The sequence below is a fragment of the Euleptes europaea genome, chromosome 6, assembly GCF_029931775.1.
Source record: "Euleptes europaea isolate rEulEur1 chromosome 6, rEulEur1.hap1, whole genome shotgun sequence".
Lineage (NCBI taxonomy): Eukaryota > Metazoa > Chordata > Lepidosauria > Squamata > Sphaerodactylidae > Euleptes > Euleptes europaea.
Window position 1 is genome coordinate 44,134,566 of NC_079317.1, and position 20,826 is coordinate 44,155,391.

General features: G+C 45.2%; 1 protein-coding gene across 5 annotated transcripts in view; it reads left to right on the forward strand.

Annotated features, from left to right (window-relative positions):
* NOVA1 (NOVA alternative splicing regulator 1) overlaps positions 1-20,826 on the forward strand; it is a 191,042-nt gene that overhangs the window by 150,100 nt on the left and 20,116 nt on the right. For 2 of the 5 annotated variants that reach the window (XM_056852176.1, XM_056852178.1), the window contains exon 4: positions 2,713-2,784. The exons of 1 other annotated variant lie outside the window; for it this stretch is intronic. In XM_056852176.1, coding sequence (XP_056708154.1) covers positions 2,713-2,784 — 72 coding nt within the window. Of the gene's footprint in view, positions 1-1,543; positions 1,672-2,712; positions 2,785-20,826 lie in introns of those variants that run through there. 2 more of the 5 variants (XR_008933373.1, XM_056852180.1) reach the window with 2 other exon arrangements.

Consider the following 20,826-nt stretch of genomic DNA (forward strand, 5'->3'; position numbering starts at 1 on the left):
AGGAGACTTCTTCTTGGAGAGCTGTATTCTGTGCTAGAACACTTTTCTCTTGCTCTGCTATGCTCATGCATCCTCGAATCACTATATATTACACACAAGAATCCAGAGAGCAGGTGTGGTCTCATGTGGCATGAGAAAAGAGATCTAAAGTTGTTTTTCTTTTAAAAGCTATTCAACAAATGTTAATTATTCTGAGATTATATCTATCTCTGGGAAGTTACTGTCATGCAATCATTTTATAAGCATAAAAAACAAAGCAATTATTAACTTATCTTGTTATGAAGAATAACAGTAGAGTAGTCAGCTTTCCCTACTTTGATAAAATACAGGGTTAGAAGGGAAGGGGAATGTATGTAATAAGAACTTTTTTGAACTTTAAACCTTCAACCTAGATTTATCGAAGCTCAAGAAATTCTAAATGGAAGGTCTATTGTAAGACGGAATGAAGATCAAATAAATGCAATAAATAAATATAGACATATAAAATGTAGTATAATCATCACTGCTTCAAAAAATGCTGTAGGAATGGAAATAAATCTGAACATAGGTCAACAACATAATGGAGTTGAACCAAAAGCCTCGACAAATTAAGATTACATTAACAGATTCCTCCCCTTGCACAAGTGGTGGCATGTTATGTTTGTGCTAGGCCACCACTGTACGTAAGACAATTTGACAAGTGGAGGATCCTTGGTGGCCCTGTATTCTGTAACTATACTAGGAAGTTTATGAAGTAGGGGGTGGTATTATTAAGTTGAATATTTTGAAAAATAGCATAAGTGGGTAATTTAATTATTTATTTATTAATGTACACAATTTATAGTCTGCCTTTCTCACTGGGACTCAAGACGGATTACACAGAGTGAGTCAATATAATCAACAGGATGGGACATTCAATAGACAGTGTAATAGGATTAGGGTATAAAGCCAATCAGAAATCTAAAAACAGAATTGAAGCTAATGATAAATATTAACATGACACATTAAATTATGAAAAACTACATAGTAGGTTCCTAATTACAACAAGCTGTACACAGTAGTATGGAGCATAGTCCCTAATCATTTATTCAAGTAACTTAGATAAATTATTTTTGAATCACTTTTTACAATTAAACCCTATTGCCTTCATAGAAAAGCAGTTTTGAATAACTCAGTTTTTCATAGTTTGCGGAAAGCCAGGAGCGTGGGAGCCTTCCTGACTTCTGGCAGGCCATTCCATAAGGCCGGGGTCACAACAGAGAAGCTCCATCTTCGGAGTTTTTCAAAAGAAGGTGGTATACATACATGAAACATACTTTCAAATATAGGATTTCCTCCTTTAAACGGGATGGTTCATTAGGTGATGTCCAAGTACAGACTATCCCATAAAAAGGTGCAGTGCTGTCTGCCATATCACTTTAATCAAACTATATAATATAAAGAAATTAAACATAAGCATCCTATTTTAATTGCCTTTATGTAAAATTATACAAGTGAGTGAGAAATCATTGGTGTGCTAGGATTTTTTTTACTCTAGTAAAATTCCTTTTTTTTTTTCAAACAGGGACATGAGTAAAAACCAGTGAGTGTCAGGGAAACTTCACTGTACAGTAGCCACATTGGTATCCACAACGAAATGCCCTATGTGGCAGCTGTCATGTTTGAAAGCTTGTCAGCCAACGCCAGACATTCCCAGAGGTAGTTTGACTTAGACCTATATTGGTATATAAATTATTTATTGTAGAATACTTATACTCATTTCTTACATATATTATGTTTTCAGATATTTTTAAGTCTCTTAAACCCTATTTAGGAATTTTATTTGTAATTTTTTAAAAGTATATTTGATTTTGAAAACTGAAGTATGACTGTCTAAAATACTTGATAACTGTGATTGGACCACACTTAAGAGCTATGCGTAAATTTCAAATAAATCAACAGTTGTTTGTTAGAAAGTGTTTTAGCACTAACTATGCTGTATGTTTTAAGAAAAAATAACAGTATGATATGAATTCTATGTGTTATGTACAGATTAATGCAGCATTCTTTAACTTGTCCTTATATTAATTACTTTTAAATACTAATGATAAATATTTTGCTGCAATTTTGTTATGAAGTTTTAATTGTACTTTCATACATGATATAACTGATGTTTATATTTTTCACCTGTCCTTTGCTTTAAATAAATGAATAAATGCTTTAATAGTTTATTGCTTTAAAAACTTTGAATTGTTTTAAGATATGGATTACAACTTTTTTTTTATGGAGTCCCAACTCTATAGGACAAAATCTTGATGCAATGATGAGGGGGAAGGATGTTATTACCTTGTATCTTCCAAGCATTTGCCATCCTTTTAACAGCCTGGTGGTTATATGGTACATCTGCTCATTGAACTTGTTGGAATTTGTTTGTTTAGTAGCTTTTACTTTCCCCAAGAATAATGTGTGGGAAAGAAAATATTCATATAATCAGCATATTTTTATTATTTTGTGAGTTTGCCATCTTAATTTTAAGCCATTAATTTGTTTTTACATGCATATGCATGCATACTTACATGCATTAGTTATTTGCTTGATTGGCATTAAATTCCATTAAGTTCAAATGAGAAGAAAATTTAGATCTCAGGCTTTTTCTCTTTAATTTTCTATTACATTACATTGGTTTAATTTTTTTTAACTGTTCAGTCTAAGGCTTGTTGAGGTTGATTTGCTCCTGAACTGCTTTGTTCCCAGACATTGCCATCATCCCCAACTACCACCAAGTCCTCTCCATCTGATCCCATGACCACCTCCAGAGCTAATCAGGTACAGTATCATCCTACCATCTACACCATACTTTTCACGAGCGGCAGCTTGCAAACTGGAGAAAAAGATATGGTGGGTTAAGGTTTTCTTTGTTCATTCACATATATACACCCATAATCATGGATATCTATAATGCTGTTGCATAAGGAGTATTTCTGACTTGGTAAATGAAACAAATTACCAGAAAAAGATTTAGAAAGTAGTTTTGTAGCATTACATTAACTGTTTCCTTTAAAGCATTTCTAGAAGTGAAATAAATGATTACCTTAACTTTTATGAAGATTTCTGCCAAAATCTAAAAAAACAAAGTAATAGACTATTATGAACAACAGGGCACTGCCATCACTTTCTTGTGCTATATCTTGGTTTTCATGGTGTCTAACTGCAAATGGAATAGTATACTTGATGGACCTTGATCTGATCCAGCAAGGCAATTCCTATGTTCTTATCATGTGATAACTACTAAGCAATCATCTGTCGGCAAAAGGGAAATTCATCAAACAGCTGCTGGTATGGATCACTGCAATGAAGTACTTTAAAACTGGCAAGACATAAATAATACATAGTCAGATCTTCCTTAAGGAATCCTATGTACATTTTTAATTGCACCTGGTTTGGAATACTTTTATCAATTTATATGTTAGAGATGAAGTCATATAATGACACTTTGTCAAAGCAATAGTTCATTAGGTCTTAATATTATGCATTTGTGTAAAATATATTGACAAAATCAGAGCTAATATAGTTTAGTTGGTTTTTCATTGCATTGTGGTTCTTTCAAGATTAAAATATTTTACAAACATTCTAAGATACTGTCGAAGGCTTTCACGGTCAGAGTTCATTGGTTCTTGTGGGTTATCCGGGCTGTGTAACCGTGGTCTGGGTATTTTCTTTCCTGACGTTTCGCCGACAGCTGTGGCAGGCATCTTCAGAGGAGTAACACTGAAGGACAGTGTGTCTGACACTGTCCTTCAGTGTTACTCCTCTGAAGATGTCTGCCACAGCTGCTGGCGATACGTCAGGAAAGAAAATACCCAGACCATGGTTACACAGCCCGGATAACCCACAAGAACCAAATTCTAAGGTACTGTTTTCTTTGTGATTCTTTTACTGTATTGCCACCATTTATCCATAGTTTTTCTTTGCTGTTCAGGTCTTGTTCAGATCTCTCTTGAATGCTAATGAACAAGTACAAATGAAGAAAGATACACAAGTCTCAAACTGCCTTCCAAAGAAGGGGATGTGTGGGTTCTTTCTTAGGCTCTTTGCTGTGTAAATATATTCTACTCACATAGACTATTTAAGGAAATCAAAGTTGTGCTGTTAATTCTGGTGTTAATTCATTGGCATTTGTTTCGAACCATATTGGTGATTAGCGCTTAGCAACATTATACTGACCAGTGTTTGTACTTTGTTTCCTTCTCTGCAGACCCATTAATATACAGCAGATTTACTCTGATTCCTTTATCTTGCATTTTTTAAATTTTAAAATGTATTTTGAATAGCATCTCATCAGCTAGTGTGATGAGTAGAAATGAGCGGGTAACCTCTGGACAGAGACTAAAGGATCCTTTACTAGTGATGTTCATGAGGCAACAGTGGAGGCCAGATGGTTGTAGAAAACATTCTGGAGCTATAGGCTTTAGACAGGCTAGGAATACCCTGACTTTGGCACCTATACAAGGCACTCCTAGCCAGTCAGCAGTAATTCCATGCTGTCTGTAGCTATCCCCTTCCTCCACCATCATTTTTTGCCATCTGCCCATAAAGGCGTAGGAGCTCTTCTCTCCCTCAAGTGTCACTTGGTGGTATTGCCTTCCTGCCCATGGCATTACCACTCTTCCTGCTTGTGCTTACACTTCTTTCAGTAAACCTAGGATACATGCAGTCTGATTTCTGCAATTTATTTTTCCCAGCAGTGAGCTATTGAAGCAGAAGCTTTTTCTCCCACCAGTAATTGTTCCAGTGAGACTATTAAGATGAAAAACCCTGAGCTTATACTATGGATCACCCACCATTTAGAGCATGCTCTAAATACAAGCAAACATCAGCACTTGGACTGTCAAATGCTTATGTTTCAGCAAAAAGATTTCAATCTGTGAACTATTAAGCCAGTTTAAAAGAACAACCTCTTTTTTTCCCTTTCCACCTGTAAACTTCCCAGTGTCCAGGTTATCTAAAATTTGATATGGTGCTGTTTTATAGTAGAATATATCAATTATGTTCCTCAAATGAATGGCTGTGGTTTTGGGGGGGTTTTTAAGTGTCATTAAGATGAATGAGAAAAGAGGTGTTGTTGCCTATTTCCCTTAATATATTAGGGGGGTAGGAATAATGTTTGGTGATGATTACGGAGGTGTGATTAGGCCAGTGGTCGGCAAACTGGCTCGCGAGCCGCATGCGGCTCTTTGGCCCCTTGAGTGCGGCTCTGCCACTTGGTTCGGAGCCCCTGCTCTCACACCTGCTCGCGCCGGCAGCCAGGCTGCGGTTGCTCCCTTTGCGCCGGAGAGAGAGAGAGAGAGGAGGCGAGTTTCCTGTCCAGAGCCAGCGCGCCTGAGAGAGAGAGAGAGAGCAGGCGAGCCGGCACGCTGTCTTCCCCCCCCCCCCCGTGGAGAATGGCCGGGAGGAGCTCCCGAGCCCATCCATTGAAATGCGGGCCAGCATGGCTCTCCCCGAAACTGTTCCGGAAGCTGCAGCATGCAGGAACGCTGTGGCGCCCTTTAAACCTCCTCTCGCCGCCTGTCAGCTTTTGGGCGGCGAGGGAGGGGGGGAAAGGAAGAAGCCAGCCGCGGACATGCCTGCGTGAGGCACGAAGCTTTCAGCCCTGCTGGGTCCCGCGCATGCTCATGTGGGAGGGGAGAAAGGTGCTGTGTTGGCGCTCTTCCCTGCCGTCCCCGTTGAAGGCCTGGGAGCCGCCTGAGGGGATCGAGGAGGAAGGCGGCGAGGAGGAGCTGCTGCTCATTGCCGCTGGCCTCGCCACCCCCGCTGTCATTCCCCGGGCTGGGCTCGGTGCCGCTGCCACTGGCTGGGGCCTTCGAAGGGGGCGGCAGGGAAGAGCGCCAACACAACACTTCCCCCCCCACCGTGCATGTGTCAGCAGGGCTGAAGGCTTCCTGCCTCGCACGCACGCAGCTGGCTTCTTCCTCTTCCCCCCCTCTCGCCCCCCAACAGCTGACAGGCGGAGGGGGGGCAGCAGCAACGAGGCCGGGCCTCCTCCTCCAGGCTCCAGCAGCAGCTCCTCCTTGCCGCCTTCCTCCTCCTCTTCCCCTCAGGCGGCTCCCAAAAGTCCAGCTCCAGGCTGCCACCGCCATTGTCCTCCTCCTCAGGCGTCTCTCCCCCGGCCATTTTCGCCCGTCTCCTCAGGGCACTCGGAGAGGGCCAGGCAACCCCTCAACAGCCGCGCGTTCGCCAGAGAAAGGCCTGCCATCCCCCGCCGTCCTCCCCCTCCCCCCTCCTTTCTCCCCTCTTCTTTCTTTCTTCCTTCCTTCCTTCTCTTTCCTTTACCAGTTCCTTCCTTCCTCTTTCTTTCTCTCTGTCCCTCCCCCACTCTTTCTTTCTTTCTTCCTTCTATCCTTCCTCCCTTTCATCCTTTCTTCTCCAGTTCCTTCCTTCTCTTTCCTTTCCCAGTTCCTTCCTTCCTCTTTCTTTCTCTCTGTCCCTCCCCCACTCTTCCTTCCTTCCTTCCTTCCTTCCTTCCTTCCTTCCATCCTTCCTCCCTTTCATCCTTTCTTCCCCAGTTCCTTCCTTCCTTCCTTCCTTCCTTCCTTTCTGTCTTCCTTCCTTCCTTCCTTCCTTTCTCCGCCCCTCCCCCTTTCTTCCTTCCTTCCTTCCCCAGTTCCTTCATTCTCTTTCCTTTCCCAGTTCCTTCATTCTCTTTCCTTTCCCAGTTCCTTCCTTCCTTTCTCCATCCACCTCCCTTCCTCTACTAGGGTTGCCAACCTCCAGGTGGTGGCTGGAGACCTGGCAACCCTAGCAGAGTTTTGAGAATGCAGATGGGGAAAATGTGCATCTAGAGAGCAGCAAATCCAAGGCAAAACCCCCCATGCATGAATGGTTGTTAAAAGGCGTTTTGGCTCTCAAAAGAAATCTCAATCGTTGTACTGTTGATATTTGGCTCTGTTGACTAATGAGTTTGCCGACCTGGATTAGGCAAAATGTCTTGTAAGTGGAATTGAGAGGAACTGAAAAAAAGGACAGTGTGATTGAGTATCAGGTTGCAGAGGCTGTAGCGCATAGTTGAAATTGCTGCTCAAGGTTATCTTACAGGAATATAGCTCTTCCCTCTTGACCAGTGATATGGTGATGTAGAGCTTCTCTGCTGCCATCATGTCAGAGAACCTGGTGCTTATGCAAGGGACCTGTGGTGTTGGTACACACTTTTGTAATCTTTTTGGCTGTTAATAGTAGGGTTTTGTAAGATCATTTTGATTTCATGTTCTAGTATTCTTCTAAATATAGCATTTAATTCTAGGATATTTTTCAACCTGGACGTCTATGATTTTACTACAGTTGTATTTAAGTAAACGCCAAAAGAAATATCACCTTAGTGGTGACAGAACTGAATTGCTCATGAGGGAAAGAAGAACTTTAGGAAAGGCAGTGAATTCTTTCTTTGCTAGACAGATATTAAGGAGTATTACATTAGTTTCTTGCAAGTTCCTTTCTGAATGCCAGAGGTATCACTAACAGTGCCATCCTAAGCTCCCTTTCTAAATGCATGGGCTTGGGTGTGTCTGCTTAGGATACAAATGCAGGTGCACTCATATAAGAGGCAGGAAGGGCAATTTCATTTCATTCCTTCTCCTTGCTGCAACCCACTGACCCATATAGATATTACTCGATTAAGGTCCCACACTCTTGAGAAACTTGATTGTGCTATAGGATGTATAGAAAGCTTAATTAAATTGTACTACTTTTGTGTTTGTAGACAATATTTTATATCATGATTTTTCATTGGTGACCATTTCTCATTTTTCTTTGTTATTATGTCAGCATAGGGTAGGTTTTTCCCTGTTGCTGATACATTTATTAAAATTGTCCTTAAACCTCAGTAGTTTTTTAATATAATAATTCCACTTTCCAGTTACCTAAAGATTTTTCAGCATACAGGGGATACATGTTTGTGAATTTAACAAAACAAACACAGGTGAACTCTTAAATCTCTTAAGATCAACAGTAATTTTTTTTTCAGTTAAAATGTCACAAAATTTTATTTGATGCAGTAAAAGTTATTACACTACTGTTGCTTTTGGGGTTTTTTCTAATGGACCAACACAGCTCGATGCAATTTTTGTATGTCAGCTGTTAGGTGTAAATCTAATAAAGGTACAAATATGCATTCAGTACCAATGTGTTTTATGTGATCAGCAATCTTACAGCAAATTCTTCTGCAGTTCTTCAAATATTATACAATTTACTCAATTTTTTCAATACCTTACTATACTAAAATATACCGTATTTTTCGCTCCATAAGACGCACCTGACCATAAGACACACCTAGTTTTTAGAGGAGGAAAACAAGAAAAAATATATTCTGAATCAAATGGTGTACTAAACTATTTAATAAGCTACCGGTATATTAGAATAATATTTCAACCATGTAAAGTGAACAGCAGTCAACAGTGGCATTAAGAACCATCATCACTGTCATTAACAAATGAAGAGAGACTTTAAGGATCGAGTACTCTTCTAGTCTTCTGTGAACCCCAAGAGCTCATCATCGCTAGAGTCAGAATTTAGGAAGCTCAGTTGCTCACAATAACTGACATCACTTTTGTCGCTATCTTCATATAAGATATCATCTTCGTTACCATCCAAAGCGTTGCTAATGCCACATTTTTTGAATGACTGGACAACGATTTCCTCCTTCACCGAGTGCCATGATGTTTTCACCCATTCATAAACTTGAGTGATAGTGGGTGTCTTCGTTCGTCCAGTAGGTGTCAGATCATGATTACCAGCAGCCATCCATTTGTTCCACTCTTCTCGCATAAAGACCTTAAATGGTTTGTTGATGGAAACGTCGAGAGGTTGCAACTGGCCAGTAAGACCTCCAGGAATTACAGCTAGATGAGTCTTCACTTCTCTAAAGCACTTTTTTGTAGCTTCGCTAATATGTGCCCTAAACTGGTATAGTACTAATAAGGCAGGTTTTTTCAGAAGCTCTCCAGGATGTTTGGACCACACTTTTTCAATCCATACTCTCATTCCATTTTCGTCCATCCATCCTTTCTCATGAACATGTACAACAACTCCTCTTGGAATCACTTCTTTTGGAAATGTTTTCCTTTTGAAAATTAGCATGGGTGGCAATTTGGTGTCATCTGCACAGCAAGACAACACAACCGTGTAAATGTGAGCTCTTGACCCAAAGAACCAGAAATCACCACAGAGACATTTAGAATCCAAGCAGATGGCTTTTACTGGTCAAGTAGGCAATACAGTGCACAGAAGATAAAATGACAGCTATGAGTGTCTTGCTAGCTAGTTGGCAATATAAGGCTTGATAAACGGCGGGGGATTACAAAGCATCACCAAAGCCTAAACAGAGCACACTTTCCCAGGCTTTGGTATGTGGAGCTGTCCTTGAGGTCTGGACGGTTCAGCAAAGGAACAGAGGCAACATAGAAACTGAGATAACAGCCTGACATCCTGCTCCCCTTAAGGCCCCCTCCCATTCTGCAAGGGGGCTGGTCTGTCTGGGTAGGCAATGTGAAAGGCGTTGACGAGTTTGGGGGCGGAGACATCCCGTGCACGAACCCATTCGTCATAGGCAGGGGGGAAGTGTTTCCAGCGGACCAAGTATTGCAAGACTCCATGGTGTATGCGGGAATCCAGGATTTTAGAGACTTCGAAATGTTCTTCCCCCCCCACCATTATGGGCTGTTTAGGAGGCGGCTCCGGGTGCCATTGCGGGGAAGCAACATGGGGCTTTAGAAGGCTGATATGGAAAACGGGGTGCACACGCCTCAGGGTTTTGAGAGACAGTTCCACCGTGACAGGATTTATGATGCGAATGATGGGAAATGGGCCAATGTACTTAGCATTGAGCTTATGGCACGGACGGGTGGAACGCAGGTTCTTGGTGGAAAGGTATACCAGGTTACCCACTTGCGGGTCCCCCCCGGGGGAACGATGCTTGTCGGCCTGCGCCTTGTATTTGCGCTTGGCTCGGTCAAGGTTGCTAACCAGCCAGGACCATGTGGTACGGAGGGTGTGTGCCCAAGAGGCAATGTCGGCATCCCCCTCCCCCTCCAAACCTTCTATCGGGGTGATAGGACCGAAGTCCTGTCCATACACCGCATAAAACGGGCTGAAGCCTGTGGACTGATGTACAGCATTATTGTAAGCATATTCTGCAAAAGGCAACAGTTCTACCCAGTCATCTTGGTGGTAGTTGACATAACAGCGCAAATAACATTCAAGTACAGCATTGACACGTTCGGTTTGACCATCCGTTTGGGGATGGTATGCACTAGACAACCCCTGTTCCACCCCCACCAATTTGAGAAAAGCTTTCCAAAACTTAGCAACGAAACTACTTCCACGGTCGCAGATTATTTTGCGCGGAAACGAATGTAGTCTAAAGACATGTGACACGAAGAGGCGGGCCAACTTCTGAGTGGAGGGGATCCCCGCACATGGAACCAAATGTATTTGCTTAGAAAATAAGTCAGTGATAACCCATAATACAGTTTTTCCCCCGCTGAGAGGGAGATCCGTCATAAAATCCATAGCAATCACTTCCCAGGGTCTGTTGGGTATTTCAAGTGGTTGCAGTAGACCTGGGGGCTTGCCTTGAGAACGTTTCACTGTGGCGCAAATAGGACAGCTGCGAATAAAAGAGTCAATGTCAGAACGCATTCCCCCCCACCAAAATTGTCTGCGCAACAGGTGAAGGGTTTTCAGGAACCCAAAGTGTCCAGCTGTCTTTACTCCATGAGCCAAGTGTAAAACGTTTTTTCGGAGCGCTTTGGGCACATACAATTTTGAGTCTTTGTACCAAGAGCCTCCTTGTTCGATTACACCAGGAGGCAGGGTTTGATCTGAGCGTTCCATAAGGCATTGTTCCTGAAGGGACTTTAAGAAGGATTCGGAGATGGGGACCCCCCCCCTTGGTCATAGTGGCATCAGGAGCAGTCATGGGGGTTGACGAGGGGGAAGCGCTTACTTGCGGTGGTGTGCAGACTGCAGGTGGCAGGGCGGCCGGTGGAGCTGGAGGAGCGGGAGCGCCGGCCATCATGAGTTTCGGTTGCGGAGGCGGCTGGGCAGCCGGTAGGGCTGGAGGAGCTTGCGCTCCGGTTATTGCGTGCTTCCGTTGCGGCAGCGTCTGGGATCGAGTTTGTACAGCTAGTACAGGCAGGGCTTCTCTTTGTGCGGGTGTAAATAAAGAGTTTGTTGGCCGATCGAGTTTCGCCGGGTATTGAGGTAACCGGGAGAGAGCATCTGCGAGAACGTTTTGTTTCCCAGGGACATGCTTCAGGACGAAACGAAACTGAGCAAAGAATTCTGCCCAACGCTGCTGTTTTGCGGACAATTTATGGGACCCCGTGAGGGCAGCTAGATTTTTGTGATCGGTCCAAACTTCAAAGGGGACTATAGACCCCTCCAGGAATTGTCGCCATAGAGTAAGTGCATGGTGAACGGCCGATGCCTCTTTCTCCCAAATGGGCCAGTTCAATTGGGAGTGCGCAAACTTCTTCGAGAAGTAAGCGCAAGGGTGAAGGAGACCATCCGGTCCTTTTTGAAGAAGAGCCCCTCCCATAGCCACGTCGGAGGCATCGACTTGCACAATGAACATTCGATTCGGGTCTGGGTGCCGTAGCACGGGTTCTGAAGTGAAGAGGCGTTTGAGGGCTACAAAAGCGGTTTGGCATTGATCAGTCCACAGTATTTTAGCGGAGGGTAAAGTAGCCGAGTTTTCTTTACCCTTGGTTTTCAGCAGGTCAGTAATGGGTAGCGCCACTTGGGCGAAGTTAGGGATGAACCCGCGATAGAAATTAGCAAAACCCAGAAACTGTTGCACTTGTTTGCGGTTGGTAGGAGGGGTCCAATCGAGAACGGATTGGACCTTGGTAGGGTCCATGCTAAGGCCATGGTGGGAGATTATGTATCCTAAGAACGTTATTTTGCTCTGATGAAATTCGCATTTAGCCAACTTTGCAAAGAGTTGGTGATTGCGCAGGCGCTGCAGAACTTCTCGGACCAAAACTACATGCTCATCCATGGTTTTTGAATAAATAAGAATGTCATCCAAATAAACCACCACCCCGCGATACAGCAAATCGTGGAGGATTTCGTTGATGAGTTGCATGAAGACCCCCGGGGCCCCTTTCAACCCGAAAGGCATCACGAGGAATTCAAACATTCCAAAACAGCTAGAGAAGGCAGTGAGGGGCTCGTCTCCTTCGCGGATGCGGACCCGGTAGTAGGCTTCTACTAAGTCCAACTTGGAGAATATACGACCCTCCTGCAACTGCCCCAAAATATCTGATATTAGTGGTATAGGATAGGCGTTGGCTTGAGTAACTCCATTGAGTTTTCTGAAGTCAATGCATAGGCGAAGGTCGCCCTCCTTTTTTCGGACGAAAAATGCAGGGGCTGAGTTTGGGGCATTCGATGGGCGAATGAACCCTCTGGCAAGGTTTTTGTCCAAAAAGTCTCGTAGTACAGTGCGCTCGGAAGCGCTCATAGGGTAAATTTTACTCTTGGTTAGTGTGCAGTCCTTTACCACTTCAATTGCACAGTCAGTGGCCCGGTGGGGGGGTAAGGCATCACATTCTTTAATGTTGAAGACATCAGCAAAGTCCTGGTATACATCAGGGAGGGATGGCGGTGATGGGACTTCGGAGATTAATGCCGAAGCGGGTGGAGACAGCACCACAACTTGCTGTCGGTGCTGGTCGCATTTGGGGCTGGCAAAGGAGATCGTGTTCGTGTCCCAGTCTATACTGGGACTATGACCTTTAATCCAGTTAATTCCCAGGACCACTTCAAATCGGATAGGGGCTATGGTAAAGTCTATTTGCTCCCAGTGGGAGCCAATTCCCATCGCCACCCCTATAGTGCGATAATCAACTGGGCCCCCTTTGAAATGGCTCCCATCCATTTGGGCAAAATGGACGGGGGCTGGTAAAGCCTCGGACTTGACTTTGAGTGCTGCAAATGTGGCTTCATTGATGAGAGTGCGAGCGCAACCGGAGTCAATAAGTGCCTTGACAGGCAGTTGGGGGCCCCCTTTATAGTGTTGTAACACTGTATCCACATACACCGTACTTTCTACTTCTTTCACCTTCGTCGGTTTCGTAGGTTTTACAGGAGAAACTGCGGGGGTCTGCGGGGACGTTCCATTCACCGCAGACTGTGACCAGTTATTAGACAGGTCAAGAGGCGAGTCCAGGTTTAGCACTGGGGTATCCTGGAGATGATCCCTGTGCGAAGATGGAGAATGGTCCCCCACTGGGGCACTTATAATCCGAGACCCGGAGGGGTCTGTAGAAACAGGAAGATCGGGAGAGTCTCTGAACAGAAGTGCAGAGGGTGTGAACCGACCTGGCGTTGTACTGCGGGCGGTCGCAGCGCCTCCGCGTTGAGACCTTCCCCGGTTTTGTGAGAGGTCAGGAAGCGAGTCCAGGGTTAACGCTGGGGTATCCCAGGAAAGATCCTTGTCCGAAGACGAAGAATTGTCCCCCACTGGGGCACTTGTAATCCAGGACCCGGAGGGGTCTGCGGAAGTAGAAAGTGCAGAGGGTGTGGGCCAACCCGGTGCTGTACTGCGGGTGGCCGCGGTGCCTCTGCGTTGAGGTCGTCCCCGGCCTGGCATTATACTGCGGACGGCCGCGGCGCCTCCGCGTTGAGATCTTCCCCGGTTTTGCGAGAGGTCAGGAAGCGAGTCCCCCAATGGGGCACTTGTAATCCAGGACCCGGAGGGGTCTGCAGAAGTAGGAAGTGCAGAGGGTGTGGGCCGTCCCGGTGCTGCACTGCGGGTGGCCGCGGTGCCTCTGCGTTGAGGTCGTCCCCGAGCTCGGGGCAATGCATTCGGTCGAGGGAGTTCCAGGCGTTGAGGACATGCTGAAACAAAGTGGTTCATCGCGCCGCAAACGAGGCAAGCTCCCCTTTGGAATCGGGATTCGCGATCTCGAGGGGGCCGTGCTGATCTCTGCGGGCAGGGAACGGAGACTTCGGGGGGAGGCTTTTGGTCTCCCCTCACCTTGGGTCGCTGACAAGGTAGTATCTCTGCCGAGCCGGCAAAAGAGATCTTCAGTTTGGGTAGTCTCCATGGAACTGGAGGTAGTACGGGTGCTGGTGTAGATCCAAGCAACGGGACCCCTGGACTTCCTGGGGGTGGCAGGACGGGAGCTCTGGGGTCCCCTGCTAGAGTTACTGGCAACATGGGCGTTCCGCCCAGAGGTGCCGCAGGTTGCTGTGGTTGAGCCTGATCCGGAGACCCTGGTTGTGGAGCTGGGGCCGAGCCATCCGGGTCGGCTTGTATCTGCTGCAAGCAGTCGTTGTCGTGAAGCAAAACGTGCATTTGACCCTGCAAGTGGGCCACCTGGTCTATGTGTTCCCGATTGTGCTGTCGGAGCAAAAACATATCCTTGCCCGCATCACCTAAGCGACGGGGCTGGCTGATTCGGAAGTTTGCAGTCCAGAGAGTTTCCTCATAGTGCAAGTCCTCTTTGGTTCCCTTACGATCCGCTAAAACTTGATCCGTTTCAAGTTTGGTGGTCAGGGTCGTGGTCACTAGTGGCAGAGCTTCCTGCTCCCATGCCGACATAGAGCCGGCTTGATCCGGAAGATCCAGTTGCGGCAGGACCTGAACCGCTAAGGTCGCTGCGTTGACGCCAAAGACGGGGGTTGACAGCTGAGCAATCCCGGCCATTGAAGCGGTGGTCGAGGTCATTCCGTGGAGGAGCGCAACCATCCGTTTTGCCAGTACTTTTAACCCGGCTCCGCACAACCGGGCCAGTTGAGCATCCTCCACTAGACAATCTGACACTAGGAGGTCGTGGCGGGCGCTGGCCTCCACGCTACGCCCTTACAAGTCCAGTCAGGCGGCTACGTTCCACTTCTGCCCGATGAACGTAGTCTAGGGCTTCCCCAAAGGAAGGTATCAAGGAGGAGACCCTTCCAGAGCTCCTGCTCCGGGGAACAGATCCACCGGGACCGGGCTCACTCGGAGAGCTCTGTCGTAGCTCCCATCCGAGCGGCAGGCGAGCCACACGGGGCTCCAGGCACGGTAAACTCACTCGGAGAGCTTTGTCTTAGCTCCCATCCGAGTGGCAGGCGAACCCTCCTGGGCTCCAGCCTGACTGATGAAAAGGGTGATGAAGGTGTTAGCTGTCATAATGTGAGCTCTTGACCCAAAGAACCAGAAATCACCACAGAGACATTTAGAATCCAAGCAGATGGCTTTTACTGGTCAAGTAGGCAATACAGTGCACAGAAGATAAAATGACAGCTATGAGTGTCTTGCTAGCTAGTTGGCAATATAAGGCTTGATAAACGGCGGGGGATTACAAAGCATCACCAAAGCCTAAACAGAGCACACTTTCCCAGGCTTTGGTATGTGGAGCTGTCCTTGAGGTCTGGACGGTTCAGCAAAGGAACAGAGGCAACATAGAAACTGAGATAACAGCCTGACAGTAATGGGTTTTCTCATGTCCGGAGGTTTTCACGGTGATAGTTTTGGCACCTTTCAGATCAACAGTCCTATTAGATGGCACATCAGAGGTTAGCGGGACTTCATCCATATTCCCAATCTGGCCAATTTCAAACCCATATTTCTTCCTAGCATCAATTACAAATTTATGAAAAGACAGAATCTTAGATTCATATTATTTTGGCATTTTTTGCCCAATTCTGGTTTTGGTGCGCATAGCAAGGCCACATCGACTCATAAATCTGTAGCACCACGATGGTGATCCAGTAAAATCGTGAATGCCTTTCTCTACAGCAATGCGTTTGGCTTCATATGTTATCATTTTCGTAGAGACCGGTGATGTGTGATCCATTCTTTCATGGCCACATCTAACTGTGGCCACTTTGCAGCATTTCCACGAAGAGTGTGCTTACTTTTATCTGCTTCTTACAGCTTATCCTCCTGTTTCCTCCACTCTCTTACAATTTTTTCAGTTGGAGGTGGCCCAAAATGTCTCTCTGCTGCTCTGTTTCCATGCTCCTTAGCATATTTTACTACCTCTAGTTTAAAAGGAATCTTATATGCTAGTCTCTTCTGCTTTATCATCCTTGTATGTAGAATGGGGGAGGTTTTCTGCAAGAAAATACAGCAATGAAGGAACTGTCAGTAATGTACCGGTATCTCCAATGTTTACTACTGAGTGCTGACCATGGTCTTCAATCAGAAAACACACTCTGGTGGCACAAAGCAAAAATATTCTGAAGAAACAGAATTTACAACATATGGCCAACTATCAGCAGTCTGTTCACACAGTGGCCAACCAGGTGCCTCTTTGAAGCCCACAAATAAGACAACTGCAGCAGCACCATCCTGCCTGTGTTTCATAGCACCTAATATATTTGGCATGCTCCTCTGATCCTGGAGAGAATAGGTGTGAATCATGACTATTACCGATTTTTACTAGTAGCCATGAATACTCCTCAGGTCAAAATGATTCCAGGGGCTAGGCCTTGTTAACTCTGTCAAAGGATGGCACTTGCATTGAATACAGCCTCTGCAGCACAGTGACAGGGCAAAAAGTCACCCCTGAGGACATTTCAGCTTAGGGAAATGACATGTGGAGGTGGCTGGAGTGCCTGCCCCCGCCCCAGTGCCATCGTCCTGGCCCGAATAAAGCCCTGCAGTGTTTGGAGATCAGTTGTAATAGCAGGAGATCTCCAGCTATTACCTGGAGGTCGTAGTCAAAAGCAGGCTATTAGTGCTACTGGAAAGTTTTGGCAATTCAAAATAAAAGCACCAGCAAAATTACACACATAGGTAACAATAATGCAATTGCTTTTAAAAAATATATTCATTCAACTGTGGTTCTAATTGATACAAACAAATTGAGCAAACAACTCAGTAGTAGTTTACAAATGGTCCAGTAATGACCCCAGTACAGAAACGCAAGGCGTTAAGAAAGAAAGAAATTAATTAATGGCAGGCAAATTGCTCAGTATTTGAGAGTTCGTACACATAAAGTGCAAATGCAATAAATTAGGCAGCGGAGACCGGACGTGTAGCAATGGAGATCCGGTAAAATTCCATTTCATGCGATACTTTTTCAAGCTTTATAAGTCCTTCAACGCTGTGAAGAAAAAATGCATGACTAAAAATTGCCTATTCGTTGCCACAAAAAATTGCATATAAAATACAGAGGCACATAAATATAAATACAGAATTACAATCAAACATACCATTCACGCTGGGAAGGAGTATGCCTTCCTTGTATGCATGGACGGCAAAGTAAAACGTCTGAATGCTTACAATCGCCCCATGATTTAAAACAGCTGTGGGGGCAAGCGAACTCATTACTGTAATGCTTCTAAATGCCGTTGCCTAACAGTGAAGTACCATATTACCTTGAGCCAAAGTTCCATACATATTACAAAAATTATAAGAAATTAGCCAAATCCATGTGCGTGTTGAGACCCTGAGGAATGAGAGAATTAAACATGAAAATAAAGCGAGATTCTTGTTGGGACATAATTCTATCTACATTAGTAATAGAAAACTGTTTTCCTTTAAACTGCCAGACCACAAAGAACTGCATTTCAAAGTCCTGGTGTTTCTTTTCTAAATAATGGGACGTTAATGGCGCTTCTAAATTCCGATTCCGAATTCTGGACCTGTGTTCTTGAATTCTTAGTTTTATTGGTCTCTTGGTTTTACCCACGTAGGGCAGCCCACAGGGGCATCTAATGACGTAAATAACATATTTACTATTACAATTTGTGAAATTTCTTAATGTAAACCTGAATCCCGTTCTCTCATCTCTAAATTCCTTTACTGGCAGCGCCTGCGCACATGCATTGCAGGCGCCACATCTAAAATGGCCGGTAGTTTGGGCAAGGGGATGCAGAGTCATGATGTCTGATTTGATTAGTTTGTCTTTTATGGAACCTGTTCTACGGAGACCAAATCGTGGGGGTTTGGAACAACCCGGAATGTCTTTGACAAGATGCCAATGTTTTGCTATGATTTTTTGTATGTCTTTGGATCTATGGCTATATTGTAAGGCTGTGGTTATTCCCGTTCTATTGTGCTTATTTGTGCTATGTTCGATAAGTGTTTGTGTCCTATTAAGTTTATCTGCTCGTGTTTTGCAGCGGTGTATTACAGACTGCGGAAAATTTCTCTGCAATAAAGTGTTACTTAGATTACTGGCTGCATCTTGATAGTCACGGTCATATGTGGCATTGCGTTTAAGACGTATGTATTGTCCATAAGGAAGATTGCTTTTAATATGTTCAGGATGAAATGAGTTGAAATGGAGTAAGGCTCCCCTGTCTGTAGGTTTTTTAAAGGGTTTTACGGCTAAGCTTGAGTTAGGGGACAGGAAAACTGTAACATCCAAGAAATTCACTTGTTTGGGGTCGACTGTACTTGTAAATTTGATAAATGGATTTCTCTCATTGAGCCAGATTAAAAATTCTCCAAATTTATCAGCAGGTTGAAAAATCATGAAAATGTCATCTATAAAACGTTTGAACAAAAACAGACAGGACGAAAAGGGATTATTATTGTAAATATGAATATTTTCAAAATGGGACATGTAGATGTTGGCGATTGTGGGGGCGCATGCGCAGCCCATCGCTACACCCTTTTGCTGCAAATATATTTGTTCCTGAAAGCGGAACACATTATTTTCTAATATTAAATCTAGCAAATCCAGCATGAAATGTGTGGGAGGGGTGGTGTTGTTTCTAGTTTGTAAAATAGTTTGTATAATGCTTCTGGCTTCACTTAAGGGAATACTAGTATATAATGCTGTAACGTCTAAAGTGACTAGCAAAGCATTTTCAGGAAAAATCACGTTTTCAATCACATTAATAAAATGTTTTGTATCCCTAACATAGGAAGGGGTTTGAGTACCAAAGTTATGTAAATGAAATTCCATAAATTGAGCAATAGGATCAGTGATAGAATTAATTCCTGCGATTATTGGACGGCCCGGGGGGGGGGGGGGAAACCTTTATGGATTTTAGGAAGGGTATAGAATACCGGTATTGTAGGGTATTTATTTTTTAAAAAATCTGCTTCCTGTTTGTTTATATAATCCATAGCAAGTCCCTCTTGGACAACAGTTTTAACACTGAGCATGATTTTACTCGTTGGATCACTTCCCAATTTTTTATAAGTGATTTCATCAGCTAGTTGGCGTAAATTTTCTCTCAAGTAATCTTCCCTGTTCAATATAACAATAGCGCCCCCTTTATCAGCTTCTTTTAAGATAATGTTATCATTTGCTAAATTTTCAATTATTGCATGTTCAGCTGCAGTGAAGTTGTCCCTATATCTCAGTTTTTTCTGTTCCATATTCTGGATGTCTCTAAGGACTAGATATTGGAAGGAATTAATGAGATGGCTACACGTGGCTGGTACAAAGGAAGATTTGGCTCTAAACATAGTGCGGGGTGTGTGCAATTTTGCTGGTGCTTTTATTTTGAATTACCTGGAGGTCAGCAACCCTAATCATGACATGCATGAAGAAGTTGCTTCAGCCTTCACTACCACACCACTTTCCTGACCTGAAACAGTCTGGAATGGGGAGGAGGGGATATCTGTTTGATATGCTGGGGAAACCCAGGAGTGTACATGTATGTTTCCCTAACAGTCCAAATAGGCTATTCCCAGGACTGCTGCTGGTTGAGAAAATCCATGGGGTGGGGGAGCCTTAAGAGAATGGGCAGAGTGGGGGAATTCACATACCAGGAACAACAGAAGTGAGGAATTGCTTATCAGTTTGAAACAGCAAGCCAGACCTTGCATGAAAGACCGTCTTCCCCCACCATGTGCCCCCCGCCACGCGCGCATTGAGAAAGCTCCTCCCAAACCGCGCTTTTCCCACAGCTCGGCTCCCTGAGGCACCTGCGTGTCACGCCCACCCCCTCCCCGGCCGCGCGTTTTGCCAGCTGGCTGGTGGCGTCCCAGCCGGCTCCCGGGGCGGCCCGGCTCCTCGCCCTGCTGCCGCTGCCCTGGGCAGTGGGAGGGGCCTCTGCCACCCAGGAGCCCTCCAGCCGAGCAGCCACAGGTGAGCAATGTGGGTCCGAGCAGATTTGCAGAAGAGGTGGGGGGGGATGGGAAACATCATGAGTCTGGGCATGTTCCCCAACTGGCGCTCTCGCTTGGGCGCCCACGCGCCCTGTCCCTTGCAACGTGCCTGGGAGTTTTGAACCCGCCGGCCAGACGCAGCTGGCTGGCGGCGTCCCAGCCGGCTCCCGGGGCGCCCCGGCGCCCCACTGCCGCTGTGCTGGGCAGCTGGGAGGGGCCTCCCGCCCCCCAGCTGGCTGGCAGCGTCCCAGTCGGCTCCCGGGGCGGCCTGGCTTCGCGCCCTGCTGCCGCTGCACTGGGCGGCTGCTAGGAGGGGCCTCCCGCCTCCCAGCTGGCTGGCGGCTTCCTAACCCGCTCCCGGGGCGCGCCAGCTCTGCGCTGGGCTGCCACGGCCGGGCCGGATTTACACACATTCGCTCCATAAGACGCACAGACATTTCCCCTCACTTTTGAGGAGGAAAAAAGTGCGTCTTATGGAGCGAAAAATACGGTAAATGCATTCTACATTTATTATAAAATCATGCTCTGTTTGCAAAAATCAACTTTTCCCCCTTTTAATTATATCATTTTTATTTATTTATTTTTAATAGATAAGCACGCCTTGGACTTGCTCAAAGTAACATGTTTATTTTCTAACTTAATTTATAATCCACCTTTCACATTAAGACTCAAGGCATACTTGGACATTCTTCATTTTGGTGTACATTCTGGTGAAGAGCAGAAGCCTGGAAGCTGGTTTTGATCTTACCCCTTTGCATGTGGCGCCTTCAAAGGTTCTACTGGGGTACAAAGACATGGATGACTAATAT